General features: G+C 36.0%; 1 protein-coding gene and 1 pseudogene across 1 annotated transcript in view; both read right to left on the minus strand.

Moving 5' to 3' along the window:
• Positions 1-4,534: 4,534 nt before the first annotated feature.
• Positions 4,535-18,870, minus strand: part of SH3BGRL (SH3 domain binding glutamate rich protein like) — a 133,011-nt gene continuing 118,675 nt past the window's right edge. Inside the window, exons 3-4 of the mRNA XM_033118814.1 lie at positions 8,736-8,816; positions 4,535-5,848 (exon numbers count right to left, since the gene is read on the minus strand). Coding sequence (XP_032974705.1) covers positions 5,816-5,848; positions 8,736-8,816 — 114 coding nt within the window. The 3' untranslated portion in view covers positions 4,535-5,815. The remainder of the gene's footprint in view (positions 5,849-8,735; positions 8,817-18,870) is intronic.
• On the minus strand, positions 6,833-7,314 carry LOC117029591 (60S ribosomal protein L29-like; annotated as a pseudogene).

Below are 18,870 nucleotides of genomic sequence, written 5' to 3' on the forward strand. Positions count from 1 at the left end.
TTAACTTGTGAATTAACTTGTTAATAACATGTAATTAACTTGTAAATAACAAGTTAATTAACTTCTGAACATTGAACTATCCTTGCATCCCTGGAATAAATACCACTTGATTGTAATGTATGGTCCTTCTAATGTACTTTGAATTCAGTTTGCTAATATTTTACTGAGGATTTTTATATCTATGTTTACCAGGGTTATTGGCCTGTGATTTTCTTTTTTTGTAGTGTCTTTGTCTGGTTTTGGTATCAAGATAACACTGGCCTAGTAGAATGAACTTGGCAGCATTCCTTCATCTTCAGTTTTTTAGAATAGTTTGAAAAGATATTAATTCTTCCTCAAATGTTTGGTAGAAATCACCTGTAAAGTTGTCTCATCCTGGACTTTTGTGTTTGGGAAGTTTTAAAATTACTAATTCAATTTTATTAGTAGTAATTTATCTGTTCAGATTTTTTGTTTCTTCTTAATTCAGTGTTGGAACATTGTATGTTGCTAGGAATTTTTCCATCTTTTCCAACTTTTCCAATTTGTTGGCAAATTGTTTATAGTATTCTCTTACGACCTTTATATTTCTGTGTTATCAGCGGTAACTTCGCTTCTTTCTTTTCTGATTTTTATTTTATTTCTTTGGGCCTTCTCTCTTTTTTTCTTGACAAGTTTGGCTAATGTTTTGTCAATTTTGTTTATTTTTTCAAAGAATTAGCTTCTAGTTTCATTGATCGTTTCTATTTTCTGGTCTCTTTTTCATTTCTTTCCTCCCACTGTGTGAGATAGGTCAGGGGCCACTTGGGAGGGGTTCTAGCTAGGATAGGCACGTAGAGTAGGCTGTGTCCTCAAGGGAATGGTGGAGCACTCTAGCACTTGCCCTAAAATTAGTCAGTGTATCTCCTTTATGGCCCAGGTGCTTTTCAAACTGCTTCCTCTGTGCTGGGACTTGAAGCAAGCGAGTTAAGGCTTGAGCCCTTTAATTGTGGAGTCTCAGTTAACTACAGCACTTTGGCTTTCCTAGATGTAAGCCCTGCTGGTTTTCAAAGCCAGGTATTATGGGAGCTCCTGTAATTGGTGCAGGTCTCCTGGGCTGGAGAGCCCAAAAGTAGTGCTCAGACCCCTCAATCTTTGGGATGGACCTCCACAGTTGTGATATTTCTCCTTCCTGTAAGTTGTCACACTGTGGTTATGGGTCCTGACTGAACCATGTCTCTGTCCCTCCTACCAATCTTGATGTGACTTTTTCTTTATATCTTTAGTTTTAGAAAATCTGTTCTGCTAGTATTCAGGTTTTTCTCAGCAATACTTATTCTATATGTAGTTGTAGTTTTGTGATGTCTGTTGGAGATAGCGACCTCAGAATCTTCCTACTTCACCATCTGGTTATTTGATTTTTGATAAGGATGCCAGGACAATTCAATAGGAAAGAATGTTCTGTTCAGCAAGTGGTGCTTAGAAAAGTGTAATCCTGGTAAACATAGATGTAAAAATCCTCAGTAAAATATTAGCAAACTGAATTCAACAGTACATTAGAAGGACCATATATTACAATCAAGTGGTATTTTATTCCAGGGATGCAAGGCTAGTTCAATATTCACAAGTTAAACCACATTCCCAAAAATGAAGAATAAAAATCATACAGTAATCTCGATAGATGCAGAAAAATATTCGACAAAATTCAGCATCTATCTATGATAAAAACTCTCAACAAAATGGGTATAGAGGGAACATACCTCAACATAAAGGCCATATATTGCAAACCCACAGCTAACATCATATTCAATGGTGAATTGCTGGAAACTTTTCCTCTAAGGTCAGGAAGAAGACAAGGATGCCAACTCTCAGCACTATTATAAAACATAGTATTGGAAGTCTGAGTCCCAGCAATCAGATAAGAAAAAGAAATAAAAGACACCCAAATTGGAAAGGAAGAAGTAAAACTGTTAGTATATACAGATGACATTATCTATACAAAATCCTAAAGACTCCAGTAAAGAAACTATTAGAACTAATAAAGGAATTTAGTAAAGTTACAGGATAAAAAATTAGTATTCAGAAATATGTTGTGTTTTATACACAAATAACAAATTATCAGCAAGAGATTAAGAAAACAGTAGCATTTACATTTAAAAAATGAAGCTGAATCCCTAATGCATAGCATTAGGCCTTGCACAAAAAGTAATTCAAAATAGATCACAGACCTAAGTGTCTTAAGTATAACTATAAAACTATGAGAGGAAAACAGGAGTAAATATTTATGACCATGGATTATGCAATGTTTTCTTAGATATGACAACAAAAGCACAAGTAATAATTGAAAAAATAGACAAATTGGATTTTATCAAAATTAAGAACTTTTGTATTTCAAAAACACCCTCAAGAAAATAAAAAGACAATCCATGGAATGGGAGAACATGTTTGCAAATCACATATCTGATAAGACTTGTATTCTGAGTATATAAAGAACACTTACAACTTAACAATAAAAAGACAACGCAATTGAAAAATGGATAGAAACAGAAAGAAAAATGGATAGGGTGTTTAAATGGATATGTTTACAAATAAGATATACAAATAATCATAATTACATGAAAAGATGCTCAACATATTTTGTCATCAGAGAAATGTAAATCACATTTATAACAAGATACTAATCTATAGCCACTAGAATGGCTATATTCAAAAGGACAAATAATAACAACTGTTGGCCAGAAAATGGAGAATGTGGAACCCTTTAATACTGCTAGTGGGAATGTAAAATAGTGCAGCACCTTTGTAAAAGTTTGGCATATCCTCAGATTGTTAAACATACAACTACCACATGACCTACTCTTGTATATACAGTCAAAACACCTAAAAACACTTGTTCAAACAACAAAAAAAGTTGTACACAAATATTCATAGCGGCATTATACATAACAGTGCAAAAGTGAAAAAAACCCAACTGTCTATTAACTAATTAATAATAACAAAATATGGCTATATCCATACAATGGAGTATTATTCAATAATAAAAAATGAAATACGGATGTGTACAACATGGATGAAGCTTAAAAGCATGGTACCTAGAAGGAGCCAGTCACAAAAGACCATATATGATATGATTCCATTTATATGAAATGTTCAGAAGTAAATCCATAGTGACAGAAAGTAAATCAGTGGTTGTATAGGGCTGAGGGAGTGGGAGATGGAGAGTGACTGCTAATGGATACATAGTTTATTTGTTGAGTGATAAAATGTTCTAAACTTAAATTGTGATGGTTGCATAACTCAAAGTATACTAAAAATTATTGAATTGTATACTTTAAGTGAGTCAATTTTATGGTATGTGAATTATATATCAAAGATGTTAAGGAAATCATGGTAGATGATAATTATGTAAACAGTACAGTTGCTATTTAGTGGAAATTCAAATTTTTGTTTGCTTAATAAAGGAAGGAGATGACATAATATTTACAGACAAGGTTAGGGAGGTGGGAGAAGAAAACCAGAAAGTCCAAATTAATCAAATATGAATGTCTCTTAATCAGTTTTATTGGAATTCTTCAAAAGAAAAGAAATACCTATTTATTTTACATAGGAAAAAAATAAAATCAATGTCAATCTGTCTACATTTTCATCATCCAAAATCCATGTGAAACTTTTTTCCTTTTGCTGAATTAATGGATTTAATTCAACTCTGTATTTAGACTTACCCAAGCAAGTAATTAACAATTTCTGTTTCAAAATTCTGTTTCTCCATATACTCAGATTCCCAAATAAGTGCTGACATTTAACAATTTGCATTGTTTAGTGAAAATGGAAATCTTCCTGAAGGTCATATATTCTTAAGGGAAAATCAGCTCTAAAATAGAAAATAACAAATTATCAGGTCTGATTTACAAACAGAAAGATGTCAAAAGTAATATAACAAGTAGCAATAGTTATATTTTCCAGGCAAATTTTGTGAAAATTGTTTATAAAACTCACCTTAATAATCAGAATTTCACTTGTTTTTTCTTGTATCTACTGGATATAGTACTCAGTTGACAAAATGAAAGATTTCAATTTAGGAAGACTCAATCTGACCTTTTACTTTAAATGTACATATATGCTAATTGTAAGGTCTGGTCTAGTAGATATAAACATCTCAAAAATGTTATCTATTTTTGAAGATTGTCTGTTTTTAATAGTGTTAACTTATTTGATACTAAAATAAAAGTAAAAAATGTCCACATAGAATTTTGCAAGCAGAATCATCTGCATTTAATAAAGCTCAGAAACATATTGACCACTTTTTTAAACACTTTACAGAATCTATTACAAAGCACACTGCTTTCTCTAGAGTTCTCTCCATAGCATATTTTTGTATACAAAACAATGGAATAGTTCTTTATTTGACTCCAGTGTGTATCGCAAAATTCAAGACCCTAAAAAAGAAACTTAGAAATTGCATTCAAATTGTTTTCTTTGTTATTGTCTCTTTTATCCTTCCCCACCCTCTAAAAATATATATATCATCTAAAAGTACTATTATGCTATTTAGAAACTCCAGGAACACATAAATTATATTTCTAAAAATACTGAGTTTATTTTAAAGCATCACATCAAGTTTGAATCCCAGTAAATAAAGCCATGTTTTCATTATATGCTGATTTTGGCAAAGAGTACAGACTTGAGTACATCAAATGATATGACAATATAATTTAAAGTAAAGGGTGTTTGATTTTAGTAATAAATTAATGAACTAAAGTACAATATGTGTATCTCCTGGGTAAGTGATTTAGGCCATGATGTTTCTTGTCTTAGAATTTTTTAAATTACCATTTTAAAAATGAACACTTTTATCTGATATTCATGCTATTCATCGGAATACAGGTATAGAAAACATTCTCTCTGCTTAATGTAATATTATATGCCCATGCTAAAATGAAAAGGTCAAATATCTAGTGACAGGGCATTTGTAGTCACAATTTGTTTGAAAAGGGGGAAACCACTAAGATATTTTTAGCAAATAGCCCCTCAAAAACAGTCTTGGGCAATAAATGCTGACCTATTTTACAACAGTTAATTAAAAGTCTAAGCTCTTTGCAAAAGGAAGACTCTTTAAACATATATAACATACCATTTCCATAACATACATATGCATATTTCAGTGGGGCAAACAATTTAGAAATAGGATTGCATCATAGCTTAAGCAAGGAACTTGTCAACGGAATGCATCTGTTTTTTTACTGTGGGTGGTCATTTGTTCTGATCACTGAAATATGCAGTGAAAGACTATCTTTAGAAGCCTAGAAAACATGTGGTTCAGTACATAGAAGTTTCAACTACAAAACAATGGGAATGTTATAATTACCATAGGAAACTATAATGTCTAACGTATCATAAACATTACCTGCATCTATTTTTTTAGTCACAGTAACATCACATCAAAAAGGTACATGTTTTTGTTCACTAAAATTAATGAGGCAATTTGGGAACATGAGACAGATTCTTTCTCCTTTTAAATTCCTCAATGTAGAGCTACAGATATACTTAAGCTGAAATAATACCAACAGAAGGCATAAGTGTTTGCTTTTTAAAACTCATTAAAGTACATAAAATGCCTTGGCAGATAACAAAACTATTCCATGATATCTTCTTAAAATTTTATGTTCACCCTCCATTTTCCTCATCATAACATTCACATTTAATTATGTATTCATTTTGATTGTTTGCATGCAAAAACACCAACTAATCTATTATTTCAACATTAAGCCTATTTCTTTTGAAGCCAATATAATTTTGCTATTTTATAAAAACAATGGAGACTCCTTTTCCAGGATGCTTAAGGTAGATTGTTTAAGGTTCATGCTTGCTGCTTTGCCTGAGCTTCTGCTTCCTGAAATGAAAAGCAAACAAAACAGATAGATTTAAATATCTTAAGCAGACATCCATGTGTATTTTGGTTGGACTACAATTGTTCAAATTACGAAGAATAGTCAAAAGCATTTATTGGTCCTCAGAAAAGACTTTCCTACCTGGGATGTGAATCATCCCCTTTGTCCAGCGTATCCATGCTCTGTACTAAACCTACTCAGTAGTCACTTAGTAGTTGTCTTGGTTATCAGATCAAATGCTACGGTGTTGCAGTGCTTGTGTTCAAGTAATCTGTATTTTATTTAATAACGGCCCCAAAACTCAAGTGTAGGGATGCCAACAATTCGGATATGCCAAAGAGAATTTGTAAAGTGCTTCCTTTAACTGAAAAGGTGAGTATAGTACAGTAAGATACGTTTAGAGAGATAGACCACATTCATATAACTTTTATTACAGTATGCAGTTGTTCTATTTTATTATAAGTTTTTGTTGTTACTCTTTTACTGTGCCTAATTAATAAATTATCCTTTATCATATGTATGTTTGTATAGGAAAAAAACATAGCATATATAAGGTTCAGTAATATCCATGGTTTCAGGCATCCATTGGGGGTCTTCAAATGTATCCCCTGTGGATAAGGGGGGACTACTGTACCATCATATGCAACTACATACAAATGTAGTGTATCCTGTTGCTGCTTCTGTGAAAGATTCCATAATGTCATCTCAGTATTTTGGAATGCCTAACAGCTCTAATGTTACTTCCTCTGTGAACCCTTCACCCAAGTCTTTAGCAGTGATGTATGATTATTACCTCTGGATGCCCCACAGCACCTTACTCACACCAATTGTATAGAATTTACCACAGTATGTCTTTTTTTTTTTTTTTTGACAGATCCTGCCTCAGGTTTATTTGTACAAATAGCACAGGAGGCACCAACCCCATGCAGACAGTAGCCCAGGGGTCACACCAGCCCTTCTGTCCTCACATTGGCAGACAGAGGCCTCTACTCTGGAGCTTTCATTGGGGCCTGGGCACCTTTGCAAGCCAGAACCTGAGCTGGAGGCGGAGCTGCAGCTGCAGGCGCAGGTGTACTGGGGACTTGGTTTCAGCCTTTGCCTTGGACTTTGGCCAGTAGAGCCTGAGACACTTGGCAATGCGGGCTTGAGCATGTTTCCCAAGCTTGGGGTGGGCAATGTAGGCAAGTCAACCAAGCTTGCAGCTGCCGCCCTTTGGAATCTTGGGCTTGACCACCTTGGGCTTTACAAGGGCCTTGATACCCTCAGCCCACGCACTCATGGTCTTGGCATTGTTGGGTTGCATCTCCTTCAGGCTCTTGTTGTGGTTCTTGGCAAAGTGCATGTTCCTCAGGAACTTGGGGTCCACTCCCTTAAGAGATTCTTATCATTGTGATCAGGGTTTCTAGATGCCATTTCTGTGCCATTTTCAGGACTGGTTGTCTGTGGTGTGGTTCTTGGCGATGGCCATGTCTGCACCCAAGCCCATAGCTCCCAAACTCCTGGGACTGGACCACAGTATGCCTTAAATTATAATTATTTGTAGACATACTTATTGTATAATTATCAGTGTATATGTCCCTCACTAGGTTATAAACACTTTGAAGTTAGGGTATTCTCTGTATTTGCCAACCATCAACGTCAAGTCAGTGCTTGACATTCAATCAACACTTGTTGAATGAACAAATGAATGAATGACTCTTACATTTAATTGAAAGAGAGGGAGTCATAGTCACAGAAAACAAACCATCCTTCCTTTCATACTTCCTATAATCTGCACTGAAATCAATGAATTAATTTGGGTTTTACTAACTTTTTAAACAAAAATGCCTTATCTAACACTTCTTATGATTTGTTAGTTATAGAAAGCCTAAAATAAGACATTTTATTCATGGGAAAAGAAAGTTTGACAAGGAAACAGAATTTTGCAGTGACTCAGATAACAATGCTAGCAACTGGTGAAAATACGAATAATAACACAGGTTTTCAAAATTGGACAAGGGGCTGGAGTTCAAAGTATCTGTTACATAAAATCAGTTGCTAATAGCAAAATATAAAATGATAGAGCAGGGGACATACATTCAGATTAAGCACACCTGTGTAGAGAAGACCTACAGTAAAAGGCAAAGAAATATTTAAAGTCCATAGCTTTGAGACAATTCATTATATAGGCAATTTAATTTTTGATTATTTTTATATGGGCTCCATGAGAACACTGCGACTTGCAAAATTAATTTGTTGTTGGCAGAGAAAAAGCCCCAAATTTATTTATTTATTTAAACTTTTATTTATTTTACGTGTGTTTTCCCAGGACCCATCAGTTCCAAGTAAAGTAGTTGTTTCAATCTAGTTTTGGAGCGCGCAGCTCACAGTGCCCCATGAGGGGATCAAACCGACAACCTTGTTAAGAGCACCGTGCTCTAACCAACTCAGCTCACCGGTCGCCCCAAAAAACCCAAATTTAGCCAGCAATTTAGTGACCACTTTTGAAACTCAAATGCTCTTAGTTAATTTGAATGGATGATTCCAGCATTTGCCTCACACAAAGACAATAGATGCTGCCAAGACGTGATGCAGAACTGTGAATGAAAGCTGGAATAATGCAGTCTTTAAAACTGCTAACCACTTATTTGTGAATGGGTCAATGAGAAACTGCTGCCTTAGGCAGCTTGATGCGGTAGTAACCCTACCTACCTCCTACTCATATATTTGTGTATTTGATTATGCACATCTGTCTGCACTACTAGGGATTAAGTGTATGTAGATCAGGGACATTTCCTTTCACTGTGTTGCATGGCCTTTGGCTTAATCTGAGTCTTAATAAATGTGGAAATCTTACTGATTAAAGAACTCTGCAGCAATAAAATGGCCCATAAAGCAGGAAAATCATACCTTTGAACCAGGTGGGGCTGTCAAGCCTAAAAACGCATACACTGCATTATTTTCTCTGGCTTCAAAGAAGGCATCATAGTCCTTGGTGAAAAGAAGGCAAGAAGAATTAGCAATGTGCAACCAAAAATAAATAAATAAAGACCAATTCCCACTAGAAGAAGGTCCATGATGGAGGAATAGGTAAACACTATATCTGCCACCTCCCATGACGCCATGAAAATTACAACTAAATTGCAGAACATTCAACCTTGAGAATCATCTGAAGACTAGCTGAAGAGAACTCCTACAACTAAGGATATAAAGAAGAGGCCACATCAAGACCAGTAGGAGGGGCAGAGACACGAAAAGGTCTGACCCCAAACCCACAGGTAGTTGTTGAGCACCAAGAGAGACACCTAGGTACTGGAGGTCCCCACTGAAGAATGAGGGATCCCAGCCTCACACTGGGCTCCCAAGCCCAGAAGTCCTATGCCAGGAAAAAGAGTCCCCACAACATCTTGCAGTGAAAATCAGCCACAATTCTGTCTGTACATCCCAGTGAGAAAGAAGGTGGCTTGAAATCCAGAATCCACTTAAAGGGCCCACGCACAGGCTTGCTCAGTTGCAAGCACTCACCCTGGGCTCCAACAGAAGGGTGGAAAATTGACAGGTGCCAGAGACATACAGGAAAAGACTGAGTTGTGTAGCTTCAGGGCAAGGGCTAGAGAGATAGCTGCCATTATTCCTGTGTGGAGCCTGCCTCACATGTAGCCTATAGGAGGGAGCCATCTTTCCAGTGTTGAACCCATACCCACAGGGCTAAATCAGGGACTGCATTGGTCTGGCAAAATCCACACGTGCGCACACCACTTTGGTGACTGCCTGGAACCCCAACCTGCCCAGCTAGTGTGGCACTGACTGGGGCACTCTCAGTTCCTGGGTAGCCAGTCCTGCCCCACAAGCAACTGGAGGCTTATACAGCAGCAGACGGCCCACAGAGGCCTGGGAAACTTTCAGTCGGGGCGGTCACCAACAGCATGTGCCTGCAGCCTTTCTGGATGGCTCTCAGGGATCTGGGGGCTGAAAGCAATGGGGGCTGATATGCCCCTGGTATTTTCGGGGCATATATCAGAGTGCCCATAGGCTCAGCACTGGTGCAAGAACTCAATCTGCATTAACTGTTAAAACCACCAGCCACACCCTATGAATCCCTGGGACCCCATCCCGTCCAGCTAGTGCAGTATTCACAAGGGCACTCTCCGTTCCTAGGCAGCCAGTCCTGTCCCACAAGCCGCTAGAAGCTTCTACAACAGTGGATGGTCCACAGCAGCCTAGGAAACTTTCGGTGGCAGACAGTCAGCCCCAGCTCGTGTTGCAATATTTCTTGGGTGGCACAAGGGATCTGTGGGCCTGAGGCAAACGACAGCTGGCTGCAGTATTCTCAGGGCATTTCTCAGAGTGGCCATAGGAGCAGAACTGGCACAAGAACTGAATATGCATTAACTTTGTGGAAACCATTGGCACACCCCATGAATTCCTGGAGCCTTGACCCACATAATTCAGGTGGCATCACTGGGGTCACTCTTAACATGACCAAAGAACCAAGCCAACACACCTAAGGAGGCCCTTTCAGTGGCTGAGCATTATGGGCAGCCAGCAGGCAGCAACAGGTCCTTTTGTTAAGCTGCCCCAGGCCTCAGTTGACAGTGAAGCCACCCCACAAGAAGCCAGTTCAAACACAGGAGACAACCGATTGCATATATTTATTTAGATCCTACCAAATAGCCCAAGGTCGATCACAAGCAAGGTTGAAATGGCCCTGAATGGAAGCCCCTCCCAAGAGTCATCAAAAACAACACACCCAGAGGCCAGCCTCAGATCATACCAGAGAACTACCAAGTTAGACCCACAAGTGGTAAACCCAAAGCGGGGGTCTCAACAGGCACAAGAACAGGAGGGGGCGAGCCTCCTGTGAGGGGGCAGCCCCCACACAGCAACTCATACACTGTGGTCACAGCCAATCCTCACAACCAGTCAGCCTGAGAGTCAATTTACCTACTGACACACCAAAAGCAATTCAGGCTCAACTGAAAAAGGAGAATATACACAACAAACAAAAAAGACATACCTGGAACACACGCACAGGTAATCAGGGAGACTGAGCCCTGGACCACACAAAATACTACATGAGGCCACCCAACAAAGACTGAGAGGCATAGGAGACCTATCTAATACATAGGAGAAAACACAGAGAGGCAGCCAGAATTAGGAAACGAAGAAACATGTACCAAATAAAAGAACGAGAGAAACCTCCAGAAAAAGAACTAAATGAAACGGACGCAACCAACCTACCAGGGACAGTTTAAACTATTGATTATAAGAATGCTTAAGGAACTTAGTGAGAACTTTGACAAAGAGATAAGCTTAAAGAAGGACATAGAAACCATAAAAAGAGCCAGTCAGAAATAAGAAAATTGAAATGAAGAATACACTAGAAGGAATCAACAGCAGATTAGATGAAGCAGAGGGTCAAACCAGAGATTTAGAAGATAAGATAGCCGAAAACATGCAGTTGGAATAACAAAAAGAAAAAAAGCACTAAAAACAAAATAAAACAAACAAACAAACAAAACGAAGATAGTTTAAGCGACCTCTGGAACAACATCAAGAGTAACAATGTCATACCATAGGAGTATCAGAAGGAGAACAGAGGGTGCAAGAGGTCAATAACCTATTTAAAGAATTAATGACTGAAAAATTCTCTAACCTAGAGAAGGAAATAGACATACAATACCAGCAAGTGCAGAGAGTCCCAAACAAGATAAACCCAAACACGCCCACACCAATATACATTACAATTAAAATGGAAACACTTAAAGACAAAAAGAGAATTCTAAAAGCAGCAAAAGAAAGACAACTAGTTACTTACAAGGAAGCTCCCATTATACCCTCAGCTAATTTCTCAACACAAACACTGCAGGACAGAAGGGAGTGGCAGGAAATATTCAAAATGATGAAAAGCAAGGATGTACAACCAAGACTACTGTACCTATCAAGTCTATCACTTAAAATTAAAGGAGAGATAAAGAGTTTCTCAGACAAAAAAAAGGAGAAAGAAAGAAAGAAAGAAAAAAAGAATGAAAGAAAGAAAGAAGAAAAAAAGCTAAAGTAATTCATTACCACCAAACCAGTATTACAAGAAATGCTAAAGGAACTTCTTTAACAAGAAGAGGGAGAAAAACAAACAAACAAAAGAAGATCAAGATTATAAATAATAAAATGGTAACACCTGTGTTCCAATCAATAATTAGTTTAAATGTAAATGGACTAAATGCTCTAATCAAAAGACATTAGGTAGCAGAATGGATAAGAAAACAAGACTCATACATATGCTGTCTACAAGAGACCCGGCTCAGATCGAGAGACACACATAGACTGAAAGTAAACAGATGGAAAAAGATATTTCATACCAATGGAAGCAACAATAAAGCTTCGGTAGCAACACTTATATTAGACAAAATAGACTTTAAAACAAAGACAATAATAAGAGACAAAGAAGGACATTACATAATGATAAAGGGATCAATCCAAGAAGAGTACATAACCCTAGTAAACATCTAAACACCCAACATAAGAGGAACTAAATATATAAAACAAATATTGGCTGACATAAAGGGAGAGACTGACAGTAACACAATCATAGAAGTGGACTTTTAACAACCCACTGACATCACTGGATATATCTTCCAGACAGAAAGTGAGTAGAAGGAATGGAATAATAAAGATCAGAGTGGAAATAAAAAAAACAAAAAAAAACAAAAAAAAAACCCCACAAAACATCAAGGAAACCAAGAGCTGTTTTTTGGTTTGTTTTTTTTTTTTTTTTTGTAAAAATAAACAAAATTGATAAAACATTGACGAGACTCATCATGAAAAAAAGAGAGGACCCAAATAAGTAAAATCACAAACAAAAGAGAAGTGACAACAGAAACCACAAAAATACAAAAAAATAAAAAATAAGAAAATACTATGAGTAACTATTTGCCAACAAATTGAACAATCTGGAAGAAATGGATAAATTCTGTGGGGACAGAGCCCCAAAATCAGTTTCCAGGCTCTCAGCCTCACATAGAAAGGTGCTGGCTCAGGTAGTAAATGGCCATCAACTGTGATCAAATGGCCAGCAGCTGTGGCTAGTTGGCCGTCAGCTGTAACCAGTGAGCCATTAGCCATGAATATAACTGCCGTGGCTAGGCTAGCAAAAAAAGAAAAAAGGGGGAGCTAGCAAGAAGATGGTGGCTGAGTCTGCAAGCGGCACAGTGAGGGTTGAGAATTGTGTTGCTCCTGCTTCCTGTGTCTCCAACCCAGCCGTCAGCGAGAGTATAGAGATAGGACTCCCCTACTTATGGCTCCGTGGGTTTTCCTTTTTGGCCTAGCCATATCCTGCGTTTTTGTGTGGGGAGTGGGACCAGAGACCCCTGAGACCCTGCTGGGCGCCCCGCACGACAAATTCCTAGAAGCAAACAATTTTCCAAGGCTAATTCAAGAAGATCCAGAAAATCTGAACTGATTACTACTAATGAAATCATATCAGTAATCAACAAACTCCCAAACAAAAGTCCTGGACCAGATGGATTCACAAGTGAATTTTACCATTCACGAAAGAATTAAAACCTTTTCTTCCCAAACTATTCCAAAAAATTCAAGAAGTGGTGAGGCTCCCAACCTCATTCTATGAGGCCACCTTTAGCCTGATTCAAAGACCAGACATTAAATAAAAAACAAAAAAACTACAGTCTGATATCCCTATTGAACATAGATGTAAAAATCTCAACAAAATATTAGCAAACGGAGTTCAGCAATACATTAATTAGATCATACACCATGATCAAGTGGGGTTTATTACTGGTATGCAAGGTTGGTTAAGTATCCCCAAATCAATTAACATGACATACCATATAAACAAAATGAAAAATAAAAATCATACGATCATATCAATAGATGCAAAAAAAGTGTTTGACAAAATCCAGCATCTATTTATGGTAAAATCTCTCAGCAAGGTGGGAATAGAGGGAACCTATCTCAACATAATAAAGACCACCTGAGACAAACCCATAGCTAACATCATACTCAATGAGGAAAAGCTAAAAAATTCCCCTTAAGATCAAGAGCAATAGAAGGATGTCTACTTTCACCATTTTTATTCAACATATTACTGGAAGTCCTAGCCATAGAAGTCAGACACACACACAAAGAAACAAATAAAAGGCATCCAAATTGGAAAAGAAGAAGTAAAATTGTCATTTGCAGATAACATGATACTATGCATAGAGAACCCTAAAAATTCAATCAAAAAGTTATTGGAACTGATGCATGAATTCACTAAACTAGCAGGATACAATTTCTATATTCAGAAATAAGTAGCATTTTCTTACACTAATAATGAACTATCAGAAAGAGAAACTAAGAAAAAAATCCCATTTACAATTGCATTTAATAAATGCAAGGAATAAATTAGACCAAGGAAGTAAAAGACCTGTACTCAGAAAACTATAAGGCATTGAATATGAAGAGAATTACCGTACGAACCAACAATCCCTCTCCTGGGTATCTACCCAAAAAATCTGAAAACATTTACCCATAAAGACACATGTAATCCAATGTTCACTGCAGCTTTATTTATGGTGGCCAAGACATGGAAACAACCAAAATGTCCTTCAATAAATGAATGGATAAAGAAGTTGTGGTATACATACACAATGGAATACTATTCGGTGGTAAGAAAAGATGAAATAGGAACATTTGTGACAACATGGATGAATCTTGAAATTATAATAGTAAGCGAAATAAGTCAGACAGAAAAAGCAGAGAACCATAAGCTTTCACTGATATGTGGTATATAAACCAAAAACAACAGAAGAACAAGACAAACAAATGAGAAATAAAAACTCATAGATACAGACAACAGTTCAGTGGTTACCAGAGGGTAAGGGGGTATGGGGGGTGTAGATGAGGGTAAAGGGGATCAAATATATGGTGATGGAAGGAGAACTGACTCTGGGTGGTGAACACACAATCGGATTTATAGATGATGTAATATAGAATTGTACACCTGAAATCTATGTAACTTTATTAACAATTGTCACCCCAATAAACTTTGAAAAAAAATCAGAACAGAACTAAATGAAATAGAGAACAAAAGGACACTAGAAAAGATTAATGCAACAAAGAGCTGGTTCTTTCAAAAGATTAATAAAACTGATACACCTTTAGATAGACTCACTAAGATAAAAAGAGAAAAGACACAAATAAACAAAATCAGAAATGAAAGAGGGGAAGTTGTAACAGATGCCACAGAAATACAAAGGATCATCCAAGAAAATTGTGAAGGACTATATGCCACCAAATTCAATAACCTAGAAGAAATGGACATGTTCTTAGAAACATATAGCCTTCCTAGGCTGAATCACGAAGAATTGGGAAATCTAAATAGACCAGTCACCAGTAAGGAAATTGAATCAGTCATCCAAAACCTTCCCAAAAGCAAAAGTCCGGGACCAGATGGCTTCACTAGAGAATTCTTACAAATATTCAAAAAGCATCTAATACCTGTCCTACTCAAACTCTTCCAAAGAGTTGAAGAAGAGGCAATGATCCCTAACTTATTTTATGAGGCAAACATTACCCTGATACCAAAACTTGGTAAGCATAATACGGAAAAAAGAAAATTACAGACTAATATCTCTGATGAATACTGATGCAAAAATCCTAAACTTGATTCTAGCAAATCAAATACAAGAATGCATTATAAAGATAATACATCACGATCAAGTGGGTTTCATCCCTCAGACACAAAGATGTTTCAATATATGCAAATTGATCAATGTGATACACCACATAAAGAGAATAAAAGATAAAAATCTTATGATTATATCAATAGATGCAGAGAAAGCATTTTAGAAGAAACAATATCCATTTATGATTAAAACACTTAATAAAATGGGCATAGAAGGAAAATATCATAATATTATACAGGCCATATATGACAAACACTCAGCTAGCATCATAATCGATGGAAAAATGAAGCCCTACACTCTATATTCAGGAACAAGACAGGGTTTACCCCTGTCACCACTGCTATTCAACACAGTATTGAAAGTCCTAGCCAGGGCAATCAGGCAAGAGAAAGAAATAAAAGGCATCTGAATTGGGATTGAAGAAGATAAATGTTCACGTTTCGCAAATGTCATGACACTTTGTATAGAAAATCCTAAAGACTCCACCGAAAAGTCATTAGAAACAACAAAAGAATACAGTACAGTGGCTTGCTACAAAATCAATGTACAAAAATCTTTTGTATTCCTATAAACTAACAACGAAATTTCAGAAAAACAAATGAAAAAAATTCCTTTTGCAATTGCAACAAAAAGAATAAAATATTTAAGAATAAACTTAACAAAGAATGTGAAAGATTTATACACTTAAAACTACAAGAGAGTTTTACAAGAAATCGAAAAAAACACAAATAAATGGAAAGACATTTCATGCTCATGGATTGGAAGAATAAACATAGTTAAAATGGCCATATTACCCAAAGCAATACACAGATTTTATGCAATCCCCAACAAAATCCCAATGGCATTTTTAAACAAATAGAAAAAAATCATCAGATTTGTATGGATCCACAAAAAACCCCGAACACCAAAGCAATCCTAAGAAAAAAAAAATAATGCTGGAGGTATCACACTCCCCAACTTCAGCTTGTACTACAGAGCAAATATAATCAAAACAGTATGGTACTGGCAAAAAAAAAAACAGACACACAGACCAGTGGAATAAAATTGAGAACCCAGAAATAAACCCACATAAATATGGACAGATAATCTTTGACAAAGAAGCCAAAAACATACAATGAAGAAAAGACAGCATATTCAATAAATGGTGCTGGGAGAATTGGAAAGCCACGTGCAAAAGAATGAAACTAAACTGCTGTCACCATGTACCAAAATTAATTCAAACTGGATCAAAAACCTCAACATAAAACCTGAAACATAAGACCTGAAACAATAAATTGCATAGAAGAAAACATACAAAGAAGAATCACAAACCTATGCACTTTGGATTCAAAGGATTTTATGAATTTGACCTCAAAGGCAAGGGAAGTAAAAGCTAAAATAAATGAATGCGTCTCAATCAGACTAAAATGACTTTGTACAGCAAAAGTAACCATCAACAATATACAAAGGCAACCAACCGAATGGGAGAATATATTTGCAAACTATGCCTCAGATAATGTCCAAAATATATAATGAACTCATACAACTCAACAACAGATTAGTGCAGATTAGCAACAGAAATGCAGATTAGTGCAGCCACTATGGAAGGCAGTGTGGAGGTTCCTCAAAAATTTAAGAATAGAATTATCATATGACCCAGCAATCCCTCTCCTGGGTATTTACCCCAAAAAATCTTAAAACATTTATCCATAAAGATATATGTGCTCCAATGTTCATTTCAGCTTTATTTGTGGTGGCCAAGACATGGAAACAACCAGTGTCCTTCGATAGATGATTAGATAAACAATACAATGGAACAGTATTCTGCCATAAGAAAGATGAAACATTGAACGTTAACAGATAAATTAAGATCTGTTAATAAATATATTTTATATTAAAAAAAAAAAGAAAGATGAAACATTACCATTTGTGACAACATGTATGGTCTGGAGATTATTATGCGAATCAACATAATTCAGACAGAAAAAGTCAAGAACCATAAGATTTCACTGATATGTGGGATATAAAACTGAAAGCAACAAAGCATCAAAGGAACAAGACAAACAAATAAAGAAACAAAAACTCATAGAAATAGACAATAGTTTAGTGGTTACCAGAGGGTAAGGGGGATGGTGGTGTTAGATGAGGGTAAATGGGAAGAAATATATGGTGTTGGAAGGAGAACTGACTCTGGGTGGTAAACATACAATGTGATATATAGATGATGTATTACAGAATTGTACAGTTGAAACCTATGTAACTTTACTAACTATTGTCACCCAATAAACTTTAATAATAAAAAAAGAAATTGTATTACATTTATACAATGGAGTATTACTCTGCCATAAAAAAGAATGAAATCGTACGATTTGCAGCAGCATGGATGGACAGAGCATATTATGCTAAGTGAAATAAGTCATACTGAGAAAGACAAATGCCATAAGATCTTACTTATATGTGGAATCTAAAGAACGGAATAAACAAGCAAACAAAACAGAAACAGACCCACAGATACAGAGACAAACTGATGGTTGCTAGATGGGATGGGCATGGGGGAGATAGTGAAGAGATAGAAAGTAGAAATTGGTAATCACAAAACAGTCACAGGGATGTGAAATACCGTACGAGGAGTATAATCAATAATGTTGTAAAGACTATGTAGAGTCTGTGATGGGTACCGGACTTACTGGGGGGATCGTTTCATAGATTATATAAATATCTAACCATTTCAGTATACACCTGAAACTAATATAAAAAATGTTGAATGTCAACTATATATATAATATATATATTATATATAATATGTATAATATATATATAACATATAATATATATTATATATATATATATATATATAATAACGGGATGTAAAATACAGCGTAAGGAATCTAGTCAAAGCTATTGTAATAGCTATGCAGGATATCACAGGGGAAGTAGACTTGTGGGGGTATTCACTTTGTGAAGGGTATAAAAGTCTAATTATGCTGTTTTGTACATCTGAAACTAATAATTTTTCTTTTTAGAAAAAGAAGAATCAGTCACTCAGAAGGAAAAAAAAGTGAAAATCAATTGTAGCCTATTATACAAATATAACCATTCAGTTGCATTGAGGTAGCTCTTCTTTCAGTATTGCAAATATACATTTATGGAAACAGAATCATACAACATATGCTATTTTACAAATAACATAATGGATATATTTTAATAAAATATGAATTAAAGAAGAAGAATTAATAAAGTTAAAATATCCATGCTACCCAAAACAATCTATAGATTCACTTCTACCCTATCAAAATACCATTGACATTTTTCACAGAATGAGAAGACATGATCCTAAAATTTATATGGAATCATAAAAGACCCCAAATAGTCATGGCAAT

This window comes from Rhinolophus ferrumequinum, chromosome X (assembly GCF_004115265.2).
Source record: "Rhinolophus ferrumequinum isolate MPI-CBG mRhiFer1 chromosome X, mRhiFer1_v1.p, whole genome shotgun sequence".
Lineage (NCBI taxonomy): Eukaryota > Metazoa > Chordata > Mammalia > Chiroptera > Rhinolophidae > Rhinolophus > Rhinolophus ferrumequinum.